The sequence below is a fragment of the Lagenorhynchus albirostris genome, chromosome 13 (assembly GCF_949774975.1).
Source record: "Lagenorhynchus albirostris chromosome 13, mLagAlb1.1, whole genome shotgun sequence".
Taxonomy (NCBI): Eukaryota; Metazoa; Chordata; class Mammalia; order Artiodactyla; family Delphinidae; genus Lagenorhynchus; species Lagenorhynchus albirostris.
Window position 1 is genome coordinate 11,678,978 of NC_083107.1, and position 20,024 is coordinate 11,699,001.

Here is a 20,024-nt window from a genome sequence, read left to right on the forward strand (position 1 = left end):
TACATCTGTCACCCCAACCCAGAATTGCAGCTGCGGAGACTGTGGGAATTTGTGCTCCTCCAGTTAAAATTCCTCTCTCTGAATCCAGTAAAATCCAAGCTTCCCCAGGAACAGAAGCTCTGCGAGGGCAGGGACTTTGTCTTGTGTCCTCCATGCCTCAAGCGATGTCTAGAACAAGCACCAGCAAGGATATCCTCGCCCTACAGACTGTTTTCCTTCTAATGGAAACGTTATATTACACGTACACGCAACATCCGAACTTGGTAACTTCCCAGTTATGAAGAGTTGATTATATGCCAGGCATGCCTTAGGCATTTCACATGTCACTTAATCCTCACCAATGTCACATTATTATTCCATTCTTCAAAGATACAATTTGAGGGACTTCCCTGGTGGTCCAGTGGCTAAGACTCCACGCTCCCAGTGCAGGGGGCCTGGGTTCGATCCCTGGTCAGGGAACTAGATCTCACATGCATGCGGCAACTAAAAAGATTCCGCATGCAGCAACTAAGACCCGGAGCAGTCAAATAAATGTATGAATGAATGAATGAATGATACAATTTGAGGCCCAGAGAGGTTGAGTAACTTGTTGCAAGTCACACAGAGAGTCAGTGGCTGAGGTGGGATGTTAGCCTAGGCCTGGTGGCCCCAGAGCCTGAGCTGTCATCTCTCTGTCACACAGCCTGAGCAAAGCCACAATCCCAGACACAGTCACCTTCTGAAGAAAGTGACTCCAAGTTCTGTCATCCTAATAAAAACCTCAGGCCTCATGATTTCTAAATGACACCCAGCCTGAAGCTCAGGACCTCGTTCTGGAACTCCAAGTCCCTCTCTACGGCTGGAGTTTAAGTAGCCTGGAATGTTCTCCAGCGCTTCTTAGGGCATTTGAAGTGGTAGGAGAACAAAGGAAGGGACCAGCTGTGTGAGCTGAGGATACTGTCTCCAGAGGGACTGAGTCCCTTCCTGGCTCACGTGAGACCTTTGGGAGAGCGGGATGTGGGATGTCTATGGAGGGGCGAGGAGCTCGCCCATCCTTCTTCCTGGTGCCGTATTCACGGGTACCCACGTTCCACATACCACGGATGACCTGGGCATGTCTCAACCCGGAAACTCTAAGGAACTTGACTGCAAGAGGTATATACCAGGAACTGCATATAGAACCACCCTTCAAGGGCCTTTCTCTGCTGCAAGGTTCAAGCTGTTTTTACAAAGGCCCCTGTGAGGTAATAGAAAATACATACAGTTGACCCTTGAACAAAGTGGCGGTTAAGGCCACTGGCTCCTGCGCCTTCAAAAATCCAAGCATGACTTTACAGTCGGTCCTCCCTATTCACGGTTCCAATCCATGGATTCAACCAACCATGGATGGTATCGTGCTGTATTTATTGGAAAATAAAATCCATATATAAGTGGACCTGGGCAGGTAAAACCCATGTTATTCAAAGGTCAAATATAGCAACCCAAATCTCTCATTTATCACTGATATTTATTGAAACTCTTTAAAATCACATTATCTAAAGAATGCCCCATTTAGGCAGCTCTTCCACGAATTTATTGGTCTCTACGCTTGTCTATAGAATGGGCAATCCCTTCACAGTTGGGGCGGGATTAGAAGCAGATTCAACAACTGACGCATATTTCAGGTATGGTTTGGGTACTTTTTTTATACTTTTAACTATAGGTTCTGACTGTGCTTCCCTTTTACAATTGTTTTTTAGATGCATATGTTTGTATGTGTACACATGAATGTGTATAATAATTATTATTATGGATATTTCGGACATCATACAGTACAGAAATTTTTGAAGCAGATGTTCACTTTGTAATATCAAAGGCACGAAAGAACTTAACACAGAAAAATAAAACAGATAATTTATGCAGTCTTTTTATTAAACATTTTGGTGCTTGGGGGGAAAAAGTAAAAAAGGTCAAATATATATTGGTCTCTGCTCCTGGCTCCTGGCTCCTGGCACAGAGTTCCTAAAACACTTGTAATTTCCCAAGTGATAAGAGCCCTGGGATCATCTTGAGTTCTACTGAGGTGACTCTGGGTGAGCTTCTCCATGGCTCCTGGATAGGGGGTGGTTGTCAGGAAGACCAAATCATGATTATTAGGAGCTTGGAAGTTTCAGTGCCACCCTCCATCCTTCAGAGAGGAGACAGGGGCTGGAAACTGAGTTAATAATTCAGCACGCCCATGTGAGGAAGCCCCCATGAAATGCCAATAGTACAAGGTTCAGAGGGCTTCCAGGTGGGTGAACGAATCCACATACTAGGAGGGTGACTCATCTCAACTCCACGGGGACAGAGGTGCGTGCACTCGGGACCCTCCCAGACCTCATTCTGTATATCTCCTCATCTGACTGTTCATCTCTGCCCTTTATTATACCCTTTAGTAAACTGATAAACGTGTCTCTCTGAGTTCTGTGAGCCGCCCTAGCAAATGAATCAAACCCAAGGAAGAAGTCCATTGGATCCTCTGACCTACAGCCCACTGGTCAGAAGCACAGATGACAACCTGGGCTTGAGGCTGGCGCTGGAAGTGTGTGCTGTGGTGGTGGAGGCAGTCTTGTGGACCTGAGCGCTTAACCTGTGGGATCTGACGCTACCATGGGGTAGTGTCAGGACTGGGTGGACCTGTTGGTGGCCACAGAGAATCGCTTGGGGTGTGGAAAACCTCCACACACTTGGTGACCAGAAATGTCAGAAGTGAAGTGTTTGGTGTGAGTGTGGAGTAGTATGAGACATGCAGGAGAAGGAAACACCAGAGGGAAAAACTGGTGTTTCCGACTCAGGCCACATCTACTTTTGTGGAAGCGTGGGCAGCCCTGGGATGGACGAAGCGGACAGGGAGAGACTGGGGAGAAACCTTACATAAAAAAGATCTATGTGAGGGCTTCCCTGGTGGCACAGTGGTTGAGAGTCCTCCTGCCGATGCAGGGGACACAGGTTCGTGCCCCAGCCCGGGAAGATCCCACATGCCACGGAGCGGCTGGGCCCGTGAGCCATGGCCGCTGAGCCTGCGTGTCTGGAGCCTGTGCTCCGCAACGAGAGAGGCCACAACAGTGAGAGGCCTGAGTACCGCAAAAAAAAAAAAAAGAAAAGACCTATGTGGTCCATGTTTGTACAGCATGCTATGCAGGAAGAGTTTGCTGCAATCAATCTGTCAAAGAAAGGCAAAAGGAGCTTTCGCAAGTAAACTCTTCCGGTACGTGAAAGCATTTCATTTTATTGTTTAACATCCTAATTGGGAGAAAAAAAAAATCTCCCATCACGTGTTCACAATTAGATTTTTTTTTTTTTCTTTCTTTCTTCAAAGAATATTAAGGGAAGTTCCCTGGCGGTCCAGAGGTTAGCACTCGGCACTTTCACTGCCCTGGCCTGGGTTCCATCCCTGGTCGGGGAAGTAAGATCCCGAAAGTCATGTGGTGTGGCCAAAAAAAAGAATTATCCAGTGAGTGTAACATCACGTGCATAGCATCTTGAGAACTGCGATTCCGGTTCTCTGGGGGCAGAAGAGTGTGACAGGCCTTCCTAAAGGAGGGGGTCAAGGGCTCCACTGAAGGATATGGCAGTTCTACCTGCAAAGTGCTTAAGAGCTACCGAGACCTCAGGCTAAAGAAATAGTAAGTCTTATTTTACTCAGCACGATTGTGAGATACAAAACTCTGGCTCATTAAATGTTTTGATTAATAGGGACTTTATGATCCATGTGGTATATGGTCCATCCATTTAGGGAGGGTTAATACACACTCAACAATGAAACAGACTTTCATTTGACCTTGATGATGATCAGGGCACTTCAAAGACTTTGGATGAAGGAGTGTGGGTAACACGGCAGGGAAGATCCAATGGGAAGACTTAATGAAAGGCTATGAATTTGAAACTGAGGATGCTGGCTTCAATGAGCCACTGCAGTTTTTGATGGGTGGATAGATGTGATGAACGCTGTGTTTTTGAAAGATTAACCTGATAATGATGTTCAGGGAAGAGGGGAGGTAGAGGGGCGAAAGCAAGAAGAGCAGCCAGAGGCAGGTGTAGTAACCGAAGCGTGGAATGATTGCGGTAGTGTCAGAGACAGACAGTTTTGAGTTGTTTGGTGTCCAAGTAGGAGACACAAAGAGCAGAGAGAGGGGAAAGGGTAGTTGAGGATTTTGCAGCTTGTATCTTAGGAGCATCAATCTAAGGTCTATGTAAGAAAAGTCCTTCTTTAGAGGCTCCAAGTCTGGCCCTATTCTAGCCACGTCCCTCTCTATGAGTGAGACATCTGTGAGGTCAAGGGGATATGGGCACCCCAAGACTATAACCTTCCCCCTTTCTAGACTATTCTGGGTACCTGAGAACCTGATGCTTCACTGTCCAAATAGCCCAGCTCATGGCCTGGGCCTATGCAGGCTTCTTCCCTGGGTCCATTCTCTGAAGGGTCAATGGCATGGCTGGTGTGTGCGCCTCTAGGCCTGAGAGGTGGCCAAAAGGCAGCTGTTTGTGGGAGGTGCTGGGTGAGTGGGCGGAGCTTGAATTTCCTGGCTACGGAGTCCCCGCGCATGATGCAAAACCAACCCCTCACAGTGTAGGATGGAGTCAAGGGGGCGGGCCATGGACAGGGGCCAGGGTCATCCCTTCCAGTATTACCAAGGTCTGGCATGGAACTCCTGTGAGTCTGAAAATTATTAAAATCCTGATCTTCCAGGTCATTCTCGTAAATGTATATTTGTAAGGTAGGAAGATAGACATATTGTTTAGCAGCTTATCAGCTCGTTTATAACTTCAAAGTATTTAGACATATGGCTTCCCTTTGTACTCTTGCCCTACAACTATTAGGTGTATGTGGGCCTGCTTTTTAGCCAAATATATTCCTTTTTTAGTTTCTCAGGGTGACTTTTCTTCCAATTTTCTCTTTTCTGAGGGCTTACCTCTTGGGTTGTCCCTTAGACTATCCAGAACAATTCTTTTGTTAATTGGCTTACCAGTTTCTTGTTTGTTTGTTTGGCCGTGCCACGTGCGTGGCTTGTGGGATCTTAGTTCCCCAACCAGGGACTGAACCTGCACCCTTGGCAGTGAAAAACGTGAAGTCCTAACCACTGGACTGCCAGGGGATTCCCCTCAGTTTTTTAAATTATTGATTTGTAATTCCTTGTATATCTCAGCTATGAGGCCTTTGTCAGATACATATGTGTATGTACACACGCGCACACACACATCAGACATATTCTACTCTCTTGTTTTCCTTTTTATTCTCTCGATGATGTCTTCTGATGAATAAAAGTTCATAATTTTAAGGTTGCCATTTTATCAGTTTTTTCCTTTATTTATAGAGATTTTTGTGTCTGCTTTGAGAAATCTTTATCTAGCGGAAGATCATAAATATTTTTCTTCTTTCTGTTTTCCTCAAGCAGGTTTATTGCTTCACTTTTCACATTTAGATGCATTATATCACAATGAATCTGCAACTAATATTTTTCTTTTTGCAACTGATTTTTGTGTGTGGTAGAGGTCAAGATTAATTTTGTTTTCCAAGTGCACATCCATTGACCCAGCTCCATTTATTGAAAAGTCCATCCTTTCTCCTATTGATGCGCAATGTTGCCTTTGTTATAAACAAAGTGACTATATATGCATAGGTTCTTTCCATTGGTCTACTTGTTTCTCCTTGTACCAAAATCATAGTTTCATAATTACTATAGCTTTGTACTTAAATATTATAATTTTACAGTTCTTGATATCTGGTAGTGTTAAGTCCTCCAACTTTCTTGGTCAAGATTGTCTTTGCTATTCTTGGTCCTTTGCATTACCGTGTAAATTTTAGAATTGCCTTGTCAATTCTCAAAGACTGTTCCGTTTTCTATTTCCTTGGTTTCTTCCCTTCCACTTACTTTGGATTTGATTTGATATTCTTTTCATAGATGAAACAGATGACAATAGAGATGAAAGCTTAGATAATTGATTTTCAGTCTTTCTTCTTTTTCTAACATATGTTCTGTAGAATGTAAATTTCCATTTAAGCACAGCTTCAGTCTGCGTTCTACCAGTTTTGATACACCACATCTTTATTACCATTCAGTTAAAAAATTTTTTTTCATACTGTTGCGATTTCTTCGTTGACTCATGGGCTACTGAAGGGTTTTACTTGATGTCCAAGCAGATTGATTCCACTGCAGTCAGAGAAAGCGCTCAAAATTATATCAGTCCTTTGAAATTTGTCGAGGCTTACCTTATAACGCAGCATATAATGAGTTTTGGTAAATGTCTTACAACGTTTTGTCCCACTATTGTTATTGACTGTGTATCCTGCCTCCAAGAGAAGAAGGAGAAGGCAAGTGCAAATTCTAAGGTCCAGACTAGGAAGAAATGCACAGTACTTCATTTACATGTAGTAAATGAAGATATTTATATATCCACATGACCAGGCCTAATGCAAAGGAGCATGGGAAGCTGAATTCTCAGACAGGGTGTTCCCTCTGTAAGATAGCAAGAGAGCTGCATGCTGTCCCACACAATCTTCCAGCTAAGCAACTCCAGTTGGGGAAAAAAAGAGAGTCTTTCTCCATAGCTCAGGTAGAAAAATCCCGGAGAGAATCAGATTCGCCAAATTTGGATCACTCTCCTATGTTTCTCCAATCACAATGGCAAACGGGGTGGAGTAGTCCTGTTGGGCCAAGATGTTCATTTTCCTGTGTCCAGAATGGACAGTGTCAATCCCAACAGAATCACATAAATGGACTCCAAGGGGAAAGATGGATTCTGTTCTTAAGAAAAGGGGTGCTGTACAAGAACTAAAACAAACAAAAAAGATGTTCACTGCAAAGTGTAGGTGAGAAAAAGGAGAGAAGTACTACTGGATTTGGAAATTCAGAGGTCGCTGATGTTCCTAATGACATCCGTGGCTGCGGAGTGGCAGAGAGAGAAGCCAGCTTGCCGGGGTGAGTGGGTGATGCAGGAGGATTGAGTGAGTGAAGAGGACGGGGGTGGGGGGCACGATGAAAGTGGGTGTCACTTCCGGGATGACTGGCTGTGAAGAGAAGCAGCTACAATGTCTGGGCCTGAGTTCCCCAAAAAGGGGGCCCTGGTACAGGGATTTGAGAGCAAGTAGTTTATTTGGGAAGTGATCCCAAGAGACGTGGTATAGTAAACCAGGAAAAGGAAGGACTCCAACAAGAGAAGGTGCGTGAATGAGCGGGTTACAAGCTGTGGACAACGGGAACGCTTCTGCAGATGACCTCGAAGTAGGGTGTAGGATATATGCCTCCCTGCCGGTTCGTTCACTGGAGGGGTGAGGAAGCTGGAGAACTATCTACCAACTTTTTTTTTTTTTTTTTTTTTTTTTGCGGTATGCGGGCCTCTCACCGTTGTGGCCTCTCCCGTGGCGGAGCACAGGCTCAGTGGCCATGGCTCACGGGCCCAGCCGCTCCGCGGCATGTGGGATCTTCCCGGATCGGGGCACGAACCCGTGTCCCCTGCATCGGCAGGAGGACTCTCAACCACTGCGCCACCAGGGAAACCCCCTACCAACTCTTATTCCTCCTGGATGTCTGAGTGCTGGGGGCGGGGTTGGGGGGGGGTGGGAAATGTAACCAACCCGGCACTCCTGAGTCTGCCGCATTCCTCCTCTGAGCGAGCTTCCCTCCAGCGGTTGCCGAGCTGGAGGCTTGGGCGTAGAATAAGCGAGTACTCGCCGCTGGGAACATGGGCAAAATGGGAGAGAGGAGAGCGCCTTTACGATATGCTAATTAGACACCATGAGCACAGGGAGAGCAGGACGGGGAGACGTCCCAGGATGCTCTTTCTCTAAAGAGTAAAAGATATGAGGCGTGTGGCTGATGCGGCTATCTCATGCGGAAGTGTAGGAAGTTTACGGGAAATCTGATAGAGTCCTTTCTCTGTCCCTCAAATGGACCAAAAATCGTTTCCTAAAAGGAAGTCAGAGTGAGATCAGGGCCGAAGGGGCTTTCAAGAACCCCGCCACGCACACACTCGAAAGGGGAAATCGTTCCGGAGAAGAGAAAGCGAGTGACCCAACGCCGGTAAACCGCAGGGCGGAGTCCAGGGCTCCCCAGAGCTTGTGTGCAAGCGCCCGGCGGAATCTGAAGTCACCCCCTGGCTGTGTGCCACGCAGGAGGTCTCAGCAGGTGAAAGGAGCATTCGACCCAAAGGGAAACCAACAGCCACCGGAACGCTTCTGGTTCTCCGCCGTCTTTAAGCAGGAAAGCCAAAGAAGCGCATCTTGGACGCAGGATGGGGTCGCAGAACTTTTTGGTTTTATCCATAAAACGTCCCTTTGAAACAGTGGGTGGGAAGCTACCGGAGCAAGCCCCCTAGAAAGGGATCTTCCGCTGGCACCGCCGCCCCCCTCCGCCCCCAGCAGTGACCCTGGGCTCGGGAGGACTGCCCCACCCTCCGGTCCCTCTGGGGACCGGCTCCCGAGGCTGCAGCTTAAGCCGCGCGCCCCTCCTCCAGCCCCCGCATCCTCCGCCGCCGGCAGCCGGCTCAGGGAGGGTGCGGGGCGCGCCCCGGGCGCACAGACTCCCCCCCCGCCCGCCGCCGGGCTGGCCGCGCGGAATCACGGGCCGGAGGCGGGGCTGCGCCGGCGGTGGGCGCGGCGTCCGGGCTGCGCTCGCCGCTCGGGCCGACGCGCGGGCACCCGGGCGCGGGCCGCCAGGGGAACCCTAGCTGCGCGGGGGCCGGGCGCGGCGGCGCGGCCGGAGCGTGCGGGCGGGGTCGGCGGGGCCAGATCCCGGCTGGCGCCCGGGCGGTTCCTACGCTGAGCCGCCGCCTGGCCGGCTGGTTCCTGCGGCGGCTGCCGGGGCGGCCCGGTCGCGCGGCCCTTCGCCATGTACACCTTCGTGGTGCGCGACGAGAACAGCAGCGTCTACGCCGAGGTCTCCCGGCTGCTGCTCGCCACCGGCCACTGGAAGAGGCTGCGGCGGGACAACCCCAGGTTCAACCTGATGCTGGGAGAAAGGAACCGGCTGCCCTTTGGGAGACTGGGTGAGCTTCCCCGTTTCGCGCCCTCCCGCTCCTCCCGGTAGAACGAGCGCTTTTGTCTTAAGGTCAGAAACCTTCCACTCTGTCGTTCCTCGGGCGGATAAAAAAATGCATCCCTAAAGGGCTAAGGCCGTCGTTTTTCATGCCTTCTCGGGTCCCAAATCGAATTCGGGGCGGGAGTGTCGGTGCGGGCCCCCGGGACGGCGGCTGCCTCCTGACAATGACCCAGCCCTGCAGCCCCGGGGGCGTCGGCCTCGGGAGCGGGGAGCCAATGCCGCGCGTTCCCCGGATTCCCCGGTCCTGACGCCCCCAAATCGGGCAGGTCGGCTGGGCAGATCGCCGGGCGGGGCGAGGCTCCGCGGAGCCGGCGGCTGACCATCTTGCAAATTTCCTCCACGGGGGATTCCGCCCTGTCTGTGTTGGCTCGGGAGGGGAGCTTGTGTGTGTTGAAAACCCTGAGGATTCAGCTCCCCGAAGGCTCAGATAAAGCGGCAGGGGATTTGGAAAAGACCTCTGGATTGCGAAAACGGGAGCTTCAGCAGTGAGCCCAGCCCGGGGAAGGGCGGAAGGGTGTCTGATTTTAGACCTTCCCTTAGTTTCACCAAAGAACACGTTTTCACACTTGCGCATTGAATGCAGATTTTACGTGACCCAGGTTTCTCTGCCCTACTGTCTCCGAGGGAGTTCCCTTCATTGACACGGTTGAAGCTGGCGCCCCCATGCCTACATCTTCCCCTGTAGGAAGAGGCAGGGGGAAGGAGAGGACCAACGGCTCCTTTTTACATGACGTAATCCAGAAGTTGTGCAGCTCATTGCCATTTACATCCCACTGACCTGCACATAGTCTCACGGCCTCTCCTCCCTGCATAGTCATCCGGAATTGCAGCCTCACTCAGGGTCGCCGTGTGCCCTGCCAAAATTCCCCTGGGGTGGGCACCCCATCGTACTGCCAAAGATAGAAGGGGAGAAAATAATGAGGAAAAGTCATCTCTGCCTTGGAGGGCATCCCAGAGAGAACAGTTGTATGTCCAGGAGAGGAGACAGTTTTTAGAAATAGGTGTGGTCAGCGGGTTGGAGAGGTTGAATAGGCAAAGACTGAAAATAGCCATTTGGAACTGACTAGCCCTTGGTGAGCTGACAGAGCACAGTTGGGTGGGAGCCTGTAGAATTGTAATGATTTGAGGAATGAAGGGGGTTTCAGCCTAGTCTTCCTGATATTTTTTCTTTGAAATGAGACCATGGACAACTTTTTATTGTTATACAAATTTATGATGTGTGTTGGGGACTCCATGGAAGGGCTGATTCCAACCCCCAGAAACCTTCGAATACAGAGAATGGGCCTGGAGATTGATTCCCTTTTGTTAAACTGTCTCCCCAGGAAGCCCTCAGCGAGAAGAATATCTTCCCTGAAAGAAGAAAACCTGCTTACAGTTGAGAACGTTTATTTCCTCCTTGCTCTGTCTGCTCCCCTGCCTGCCTGACTTTCCTCTTTGGACTGGTCAGTGCCCAGCTGAAAGAGCTTAGGTGGAATCCTAAAATTAAAAACTGACAAAAACGGCTCTTTGCAGGGGTGATCGGCGTTGCTGTGGGGCTCAGGACTAGGGTGTAGGATTAGGGTTAGGAGCAGAGTCCTAGAAGGTCCGAATCCTAAGCAGGTACCATGAAGTCAGCAACTGCTCAGGGAACATTTGCTTTTTATGGGAAAGAAAACAGCATCCGATTGGGAGTTTGGGATTAGCAGATGCAAACTATTACATATGTATAACCGGATCACTTTGCTGTATACCAGAAACTAACACAACAGTGTAACTCAACTATAGTCCAATATAAAATTTAAAAAAAGAAAAATTCTAAAAAGAATGTCAGCCAAACCCCCCCATACTTCAATAAAATAAACATTTTTTAAAAGGTTAGCATCTTAAAAAACAAAGAAGAAGAAAAAACAAAAAGAAAAACAAAACAAAAAAACCAGCATCCCACAACCAGATGGTTATAATATGCCTTCATTGTTAAGGATATTTACCTTTCACACAGTTCGAAACCCAAGGAGATGGTCCAGCGGATAAAGGCCAAGGAATGCTGCTGCCTTGGTGATGTGAAGGTGGGTAGTTCAGGTGTGAACCAGTCCATCTGTCCAGGGAGATGGTGAGAAGCTAGTTAGCGCCTGAAACTTTTTATTTGATTGTATGCTGTTCTCAGATGAATTATTCTTACCTCTGGCATCTTCAGTTCAAGCTCCCATTGTTGGGTTCTACTTTGTGTTGCTGAAAACTGCATTTTGTTAAGATGTTAAACATAAATTGAGGCTTTTATAGAGATTATCATACTCAGTGAAGTAAGTCAGACAGAGAAGGATAAATATATGATATCACTTATATGTTGAATCTAAAAAATAGTACAAATTAATTTATTTACAAAACAGAAACAGACACACACATAGAAAACAAACTTATGGTTGCCAAAGGGGAAGGGGGGGGAGGGATAAATTAGGAGTATGAGACTAACAGATGCACACTACTACATAAAAAATAAACAAAAAGGATTTACTGGATAGCACAGGGAACTATATTCAATATCTTGTGATAACCTATAATGGAAAAGAATCTGAAATACATATATGTATAACTGAATCACTTTGCTGTACATCTGAAACTAACACAGTATTGTAAGTCAACTATACTATAATAAATTGTTTTTTAATTGAGGCTTTTGTTTTTATTTGTATCCTTTTGCCCTAATTTTAAAGAGGAGGGGGCATGCGGTACAATCTATGGAAAATGGGTTTCCCTGTGAGAGGACGCACAGAACATCCTCAGGGCTTCTGAATTTACAGACACGGCCTCTTGGAGCATCTAGTGGCCCTCCTAGAAGCTTGCACAGGGAGACATGCTTGAGAACAGCAGGATCGTAGTTCTCCTACCTTCCTTGATGACTGTAGAAAGCAAGGGTAGCAACATCAAAAGCCTAACTGTTTAAGTCCTTACTGTACAGAGATGACTAACTCCATATGTGTTAAGCCATGTGTGCAGTGCAGTGGGGATCCAGGAGAGGCGAAATAGAAAATACTCTCCCACCCAAAGAAGAAAAAACAGAGGCAGCAGTGGTCTTTGGCAGACCTACGATGGCGGTATCATAATAGCCACTGTGGGGAGGGTGAGAATTGCCAGTGAGACGCTGAGCAAAGGGGCGTAGAGGGGCCGGGCCACTGAATCGCTCCCTTTCCAACACCCAGTCCTGAAAGGGGAGAAAGACAAGCTAAGCGTGACCCTGCTCTCCCTCCTGCGCGCTGGTGCTGACATTGTCATTTCCCACTTGAGAAATTGTCTGTTCCCCTTCTGAGCCTCTTCTTCCCTTCACAGGTCACGAGCCTGGCCTGATGCAGTTGGTGAATTACTACAGGGGAGCTGACAAACTGTGTCGCAAAGCTTCTTTAGTGAAGTAAGTGTTCTTTAAGACCCGTGTTTTCCACTTTTCACCTGAACCTTTTGGGCTTTCATCCTGAAGCACTTAAGCAAAAGTGTGAGGTCGTCTTTAAAGGGAGAAGACACTTTTATTTAAAAAGCCAGCAAAGATCAGCTTTTAGTCCCAGTCCAAACTTGGCCGTACGTGCCTGTCTGTCCCTTAAGTTGAGGCTCCCTAGAAGCAGAGCCTGAGACAGGGCTTCTGGCGGAAGTGATTTATAAGGGGAGGGCTTGCAGGAGAAACGCGCTGAGAACCAAGGGCAGGGCATCTGGGGAAGACGTGAAGCGAGGAGGTGATTTCAGCTGAAGTCTCGCCTCTGCCTGACTCCATGGAGCAGCAGTGAACAGCCCCTCCACGTTCTCTACTCTGACGTCGCCCAGCCACCGGCTTTGGGCGGGACACAGCTTCCCCAGCGCTTCTAGGCACGGGCTGGTCCCCGGAGAAGAGGCGCGCCTAAGCCCCTGGCAGCCAAAGCTCAGCAGCCAGGGGTCCCTCAGAAGGGACACCTGGGCAGAATATACCGGTGTCTACCGCACCACCCACCTCTGAGCAGTGGGCTTACAGCCAGGTGCCGAAAGAACCGTGTCATAAGGCGGAAGGAAGCAGCCTTATACAGTGATAAGATCTAGGATCAGCAGCTTGGGTTTTAATTTCAGCTCTTAGCAGCTTGGGCAAATGTTCTGATCCCTCTAAGCCTCGGTGCCTCCCTCCTAAAGAGGTTGTGATGGACGTAAAGCGTGTAGCACGGTGACACAGAGTGAGCGTTTGACGCTATGCCTTAGTTTCCTTTTCTGTGAAACGAGGATGATAATAGCAGCTACCTCAGGGTTGTTGTGAGGATTAGTTGAGTTACTTTACAGAAAGGCCCGGAATAATGCACGTGTCAGAGTTCACACTGTATAAATGAAAGGTGGGTGTGGCCCCCAAAATCAGGTCTCCAGCATTCCCTCCACAGTGGCTTGTGAACATGTGTGTGTAGCCAAACGAATCATTTAGGTAAGAAGACACTAGAAGACTTGACCCAAAGCAAACGCTCTTTTCCCCAGTCGCACAGCTTTCCGGGCTCTCTAGCTGTTTACTAGTTTGAGTGCTGGTAGGAATATTTCCACCTTTTTGTTCCGACTCACTGCCCCCACTAACTTATGTATCCACTTCTTCCTGTGACGGATTTTCATGATTTACCAGCTATCCTGAAGGAGAACGAGGCTTTCTGAAGTCTTCTTACATATTTACACATTTAGAGTGCAAACAGTTGTTTCAGCAGAACTAGAAGTAGCACACGATTATTCATCCAGATTGTCCATTTAGAAATTTTTTTTTTTTAATTTTATTTATTTTTGGCTGTGTTGGGTCTTCGTTTCTGTGCGAGGGCTTTCTCTAGTTGCGGCAAGTAGGGGCCACTCTTCATCGCGGTGCGCGGGCCTCTCACTATCGCGGCCTCTCTTGTTGCGGAGCACAGGCTCCAGACGCGCAGGCTCAGTAATTGTGGCTCACGGGCCTAGTTGCTCCGCGGCATGTGGGATCTTCCCAGACCAGGGCTCGAACCCGTGTCCCCTGCATTGGCAGGCAGGTTCTCAACCACTGCGCCACCGGAGAAGCCCCATTTGGAAATTTTTATAAAATGCTTACTCATTCTTTATTCTATGATGATTTTTTTTCCTAAAGATAGAGGTTGAATTCTGTTTTTGAAGTAGAAAGCAGAGGGTGCTGTAAAAAGTAATGTTCTCTATATTTGCATACTTGGCAGCTATAATAGGGTGAAGAGAGTACAGAGCTGGAGTCGTGAGCAGGTCTGAATAGGTATCTGGACCTCTGTGACCTTGGACGGTACCACTCAGAATCTGTGGGGAGGGAGGTGATCACACCTGCCCTTTGCTGTTCTGCAGCACGCGGCGTGGTCTGTCATGACACCTTATAAATGACGACGTGACTTATGCAGACTAGGGGTTGTCATCATTCTCATAAGCTTCCTTCGTTCTCTCAGGTGTCCTGCAAGGGACTGTAGTAATTCCAGGAGGGAATGATTACCTTTGTCATTTTGTCTCTCTCCCATAGTTTGTATGGCTCAAAAGAGCTCCAGAAAGTTAAAAAAATGTCATCTCAGGTGGCAGTCAGAGAAGACAGCCAGGTTGCCCGTGGCCGTAGCAGTTAGTGTCGAGCCAGGACGGTTCTCCTCTGTACAAATGGGCCCCGTGGGCAGTGTGCCTGGGCATCCCTCGAGGTTCCCAGGGCCTTGATGGGGTTCCATGCTGGACCCTGTACAGTCTGTCATGCCTGTCACTTCCAGGAGCTTTAGAAATTCATCAGGGCCCCATGGCCATAGTCTCAGAGTGCTCAAGGGCTGTCCTCCTGGCCCTGATTCGAGCTTTCTTTTCCTCTTGTTAGCGTTTCTCACATCTCGTGTGCGATGCGACTAAACCTCCACTTGTGGCTGCTTCCCAAATGGGCCTTTTTTGGAAAGGGAACAAACGCTAGAGATTTCCTGTAGAAACTGGACTGGGTTCTGTACAGGAAGTGAGGGCTTCAGATGAAGGGCATTCTACAGACCAGTGCTGGCCAACAGAAATAGAATGCTGGCCACATGTGGCATTTTAAATTGCTTAGTAGCCCCATTAAATTGAGTGCAAAGAAACCGGTACAATTTATTTTAATAATGTATTTTATTTAACCAAATAAATCCAAAATGTCATGTAATTAATATTAAAAACAACTAATGGGATATATTCTTTTTTTTTCCTGGTGTGTATATTTTACATTTATAGCACAACTAAGCTCAGATATTAAATTTTCATTGGAAGTCCTATGTTTAGATTTCATAAAAATGTGTGGTTGAAAAGGTAGATTTACATACACAAGTCATTCTGACAAACGTAAAAGTTTTTCAATAACTGTATTAAATACCAGAATATAATTTTCCTTTAATAGTCACATGTACATTGACAAAGCAGGTTCATAACATGAGAAGAATTGACTTGACTTTGAAGCAAAAGCATATCATTTTTAAAACTATGTCCAAGCTAAGTAAATTCACCAACTCATGTGTTAACTCAGTATTATGAATATTGAATTCAGAGGAGGTATTGAATACATTGAAAAGAAACTCTAAATTTATCATTATCAACAAAGTGTTCTTCAAATTTTTCTTTAGTTTTTGCAGCCAGTTTGCATAGTGTTGTCTATTACAAGGAAAATCTTATGCATACTGAGTCATAAAACTATGTAAAATCATTATTATTGACTTATATTATGAAGTTGGAACACAAATTCTCACACCTGTTGGTCTACATCACAAGTAAGATCTTTTTTTCCAACTTCCTTGGAGCTTGAAATTTAGCTTGTTCATATGCAGCGTGGTTATAGGTGAAAAAATGTAAACCACACTGCATTTTTTATCTTTGATTATTGAATGAGGGAATAGTTGCATGAAAAGAACGATTTGACAAGCATTCCTCTTATTTTAAGAAACTGGAGTTTACAGTACGGGGAAACCTTGTAAAACTCTTCCATCTCTCAGTCAGTGAGCATTGGCAAAGAACACAGAATCATTAAATTCATCATCTTGTGTTTCTTTCATGGTTCTATACCTGCGAACCATTGTAGCATTTGCAAGCATATACTGAACCATTTCAACAACTGTATCCATACTGAGTGCAAATGTTTTCAGTATGTATCATGCGGGCTTCCCTGGTGGCGCAGTGGTTGAGAGTTCGCCTGCCGATGCAGGGGACACGGGTTCGTGCCCCGGTCTGGGAAGATCCCACATGCTGCGGAGCAGCTAGGCCCGTGAGCCATGGCTGCTGAGCCTGCGCGTCCGGAGCCTGAGCTCCGCAACGGGAGAGAGGCCACAACAGTGAGAGGCCCGCGTACCGCAAAAAAAAAAAAAAAAAAAAAAAATGTATCATGCAATGAAGCAGATGTTTCCAATACGTATGGTACAACAAAATAAAGCAATAAAGCAAACGTCAGTCTATTAAAATCCCAGTAAATCCAGATTTTAACCCAACCTAGCTGAAGTAATGTCTGTCATGATAGAAGCTGACTTTTCACATGTAGATGAAATTCTTCTTGGACAAATGTAAAAGATTAGGAAATATCCTCACCACGAGTTTACATTTTAGGCTGCAATTTGACAATAATTTTTTCCCTATATTTGGAAATCTTTTGAGGCAAAACATACAAAGTATTAATTGGGCAGCATCTCTTATGTCACTCAACTCATCTAAAGCTAAGGAAAAATATTTCAAAATTTTCCGGTTTTGAATCAATCTTTAATATTGTTAGAAATGCTTTGTACTCTATGGGCAATTATTGATGGCTTAACTAAAGATTGTTCACTTTTTATAAAATATCTTTTTAGTCTTTTCCTCAAAATAATTTCTATTACCACATTTCCATCTAAAAGGATGTTCGTTTTGCGTGTGTATGTAAGAATCCAAGCCACTTTAGAGCTGACCAAAGTTACAAGCTCAGATCCTAAGAAAAATATGTTGAAAGTTTTTTTGTTGAGTTTTTAATTCTGATTTCAGCCGCTAATTCCATTGCTTCTCTTTAGACTATTGAGAGGAAAACACCTATCAAATTCATTATGTATTTGGTGAAAATGTCTCCTTACACAACAAACTTCATTTTTCCTGCCACAGCACATCGTAATTGCCGTTTGTTAGGAAATTTGCGACATGTCTTCTTCTAGTGCTTATTTTTTTCTTTATTGTCTGGTCATAGTTCTAGCTTCTGCCTCCCCACTCAATTCCGTGTCAGTAGAATGCCTTTGTTTTAAACTTAAAAGTTTGTCCATACTCATTTTTTTAACTAGAAGACTAATTATACGTTATTTACCAATTATGATTTACCTAGCAATCTCTGTAACTTGGCTGTGTGCATAATAAACACATTATAATGTTTCATCAGTGCCTGGAAAAAAATTCACATGAGCTGAATCCATCTGTTGTCCCCCAGTAGAACAGTGATGCATTTATGTCTAATTCCAGAAGTAGCACACGCGCCTGACATGCACGCCACCCTCTAACAACAACATCTGAGGTCACATGGTAGTTAAAGTGAAAACATCATCTACCGAAACAGTAACGTTGTACTTGGTGGAAACATATTTTACAGTGCTTCAGCTTTTAAATGAAAACTAAACAAAACGGAAAATTCAGTTTCCGAGTTGCATTGGCCACTTTTCAAGTGCTCAGAAGCACTTGGAAACTCCACGTGGCTAGTGGCTGCCGTATTGGACAATGCAGATAGAGCTGAATGGTCAGTGAGTTAGAAATGTATTGATTTTTTTGTTCCTTTGAGTTCTTTAAGTTAAATTCCATTGCCTCTAACGTAAAAATAGCTTTATTTAAAAATCTCAGTTTAAAGTTTCTTTTCATTATTTCTGCCATTGGCTCGTAGGCTGGGTTTTGCTGATGAATCATAACCCAGGCTTTAACAGTTCTGTTCTAGATAGAAGAGGGAGTGCAGCTCAGGGGAGGCCTGTGAATGTCTTTGGGCGGGTTTCTCCCTCCTCTGATTCCTGGGGAGCAAGGGTAGGTTTTTTTCTTTTTATTTTCTTTCTTTTTTTCTTTCTTTTTTGGCTGCACCTCGCGGTTTGAGGGATCTTAGTTTCCCAACCAGGGATTGAACCTGGGCCCTCGGCAGTGAGAGCCCGGAGTCCTAACCACTGGGCCACCAGGGAATTCCCAAGGATAGGTTTAGAATTAGGACATGGGAGTGATTCAGGGCTTATATCCTGCTTGTTTCTTACTACCTTTGTGATCTTGGGAAATTCACTTCTCTGTGACCCAGTGCCTCATCTGTGAAACGTGATGCTAGCGCCTCCCCCCAGGGGTCTGATTGGAGAGGAGATACAGTGTGAAGCCTCTGTGTTTATTAAGTGCCTGCCCAGGACCTTTCTTTATATTCCCTTATATTATGGGGTTTGTTTTTGAGGGGGAGCAGGAGGTGTGTTTAGTTATGACCACTGGAGTCCCAGGTTCCATTAGAAAGATTCTTCCTTTATTCTGTCACTGAAGCCAGGCTGAGCTAAAGGCAAGAAATGAAGAACGAAAATGTCTTTAGATAATTCCGATTCCTGAGTGTTAGCCTTTTCTCTCCAGAGTTGGGCCAAGGTGGTATTTTTTGCTAGTAATCCAAATGGTTTCCTCAGTTCTCCACTTTGATTTTTTAGGGTGGGTCTAGCTCAGCTACAGCATGTTCGGTGAAAAGATGTTGGTTCAGAATTACTTCAAGCTAAGTTTCCTTAGAGATGCATTTTAAAAGGAGCTGAAGTTCTGGACTTTAAGCCCCTTTTGAATTCACCAGAGCATGCCTATAAGGTCGCGGGTAACAGCTGTGAGCTGCCCCGTGGTGCCTTGGAGGTCTGCCCCGTGAGTGGGATAAAAAGGAGACCTAGCCCTGGTTGTGCCCGGCTTCCTTCAAGAGCTCTGGGGCAAAGCACTGGCTGTTCTGAATAGAGGGACGGAGGGTACTCAGAAGGGAGACTGACCCTCTGTCATCTGCCAGGCTTGTCAAGACCAGCCCAGAACTGGCTGAGTCCTGCGCATGGTTCCCCGAGTCCTATGTGATTTATCCAACTAACCTCAAGACCCCAGTTGCTCCGGCTCAGAACGGAATCCACCCGCCAATCCAGAGCTCAAGGACAGATGAGAGAGAATTTTTCCTGGCTTCTTATAATAGAAAGAAAGAAGATGGAGAGGGCAACGTTTGGATTGCAAAGTCATCAGCCGGAGCCAAAGGTGAGTCGGCACTGTTGCCCCTTCTCCCTTCCCTGTAGGTTCCCATTGTGTTTTGTTAGATTCAAACGATGTCTTTAGATGTGTGGCTATTCTAATCTGAATCCTCGGGGGTGGAGACCTCGTTTCATTACATAGTTTAAAATATCTGCGTGCTGGTGACTTAGAAACGTGTATCTCCAAATCAACTAAAATAGAATAAAATAAAATTTTATAAAAAAGTGAAATAAAGTAAAATAAAATAAAAAAAATAGAAGTATCTCTAAAATAGAATAAACTCGAGCTGAGGTCTTTCCCTTTAAGCTCCACATCCAACAGCAGGCATTTTCAGCATAACATGTCTGATATAGAACTCTTTACTTCCTTCCCAACTTCACCCGCCCCAGCCTACTCCTCTTTCCGTCTTCCCATGGAGTATATGATTCCACTTCTCACCCAGCCTCTCAATCCCCAAACCCAGGAGTCCTCTTTGGCTTTACAATCTACACCTAATGCATCAGTAGGTCTTGCTAACTGTACCTTCAAAATAAAGTCTGCAATGGACTTTTTCTTGCCATTCCCACTGCTCTCACTTAAACCAAAGCTCCTTTTCTCTCTATTCTGGGTAACTGCAGCACCTGCTCACAGCAGCTCTCCTGCTCTTGGACAGAGTGATGTTTCAAAAACAGAAACGTGATCATGTTACTCCCCGCTCAAGACTTACCAGCTGGCTTCCCAAGGCAACTAGAATAAACTCGAGTCCTGCTGGAAGTCTCCGTCACTTGATATTTGCCTGTGTCTCTGATCTCATCTCTTATTCTTGGCCTTGCTCCCTGTACTGTAGCCATAACACCTGCCTAG

General features: G+C 46.3%; 1 protein-coding gene across 5 annotated transcripts in view; it reads left to right on the top strand.

Moving 5' to 3' along the window:
• The first annotated feature begins 8,709 nt into the window (after positions 1-8,709).
• Positions 8,710-20,024, top strand: part of TTL (tubulin tyrosine ligase) — a 43,364-nt gene continuing 32,049 nt past the window's right edge. For all 5 annotated transcript variants that reach the window (XR_009544034.1, XR_009544033.1, XM_060168796.1 and 2 more), the window contains exons 1-3: positions 8,710-8,985; positions 12,342-12,420; positions 18,955-19,187. Coding sequence is in view for 3 of the 5 variants with exons in the window: in XM_060168796.1 (XP_060024779.1) it covers positions 8,829-8,985; positions 12,342-12,420; positions 18,955-19,187 (469 nt within the window). In the remaining 2 variants the exon portion in view is untranslated. The remainder of the gene's footprint in view (positions 8,986-12,341; positions 12,421-18,954; positions 19,188-20,024) is intronic.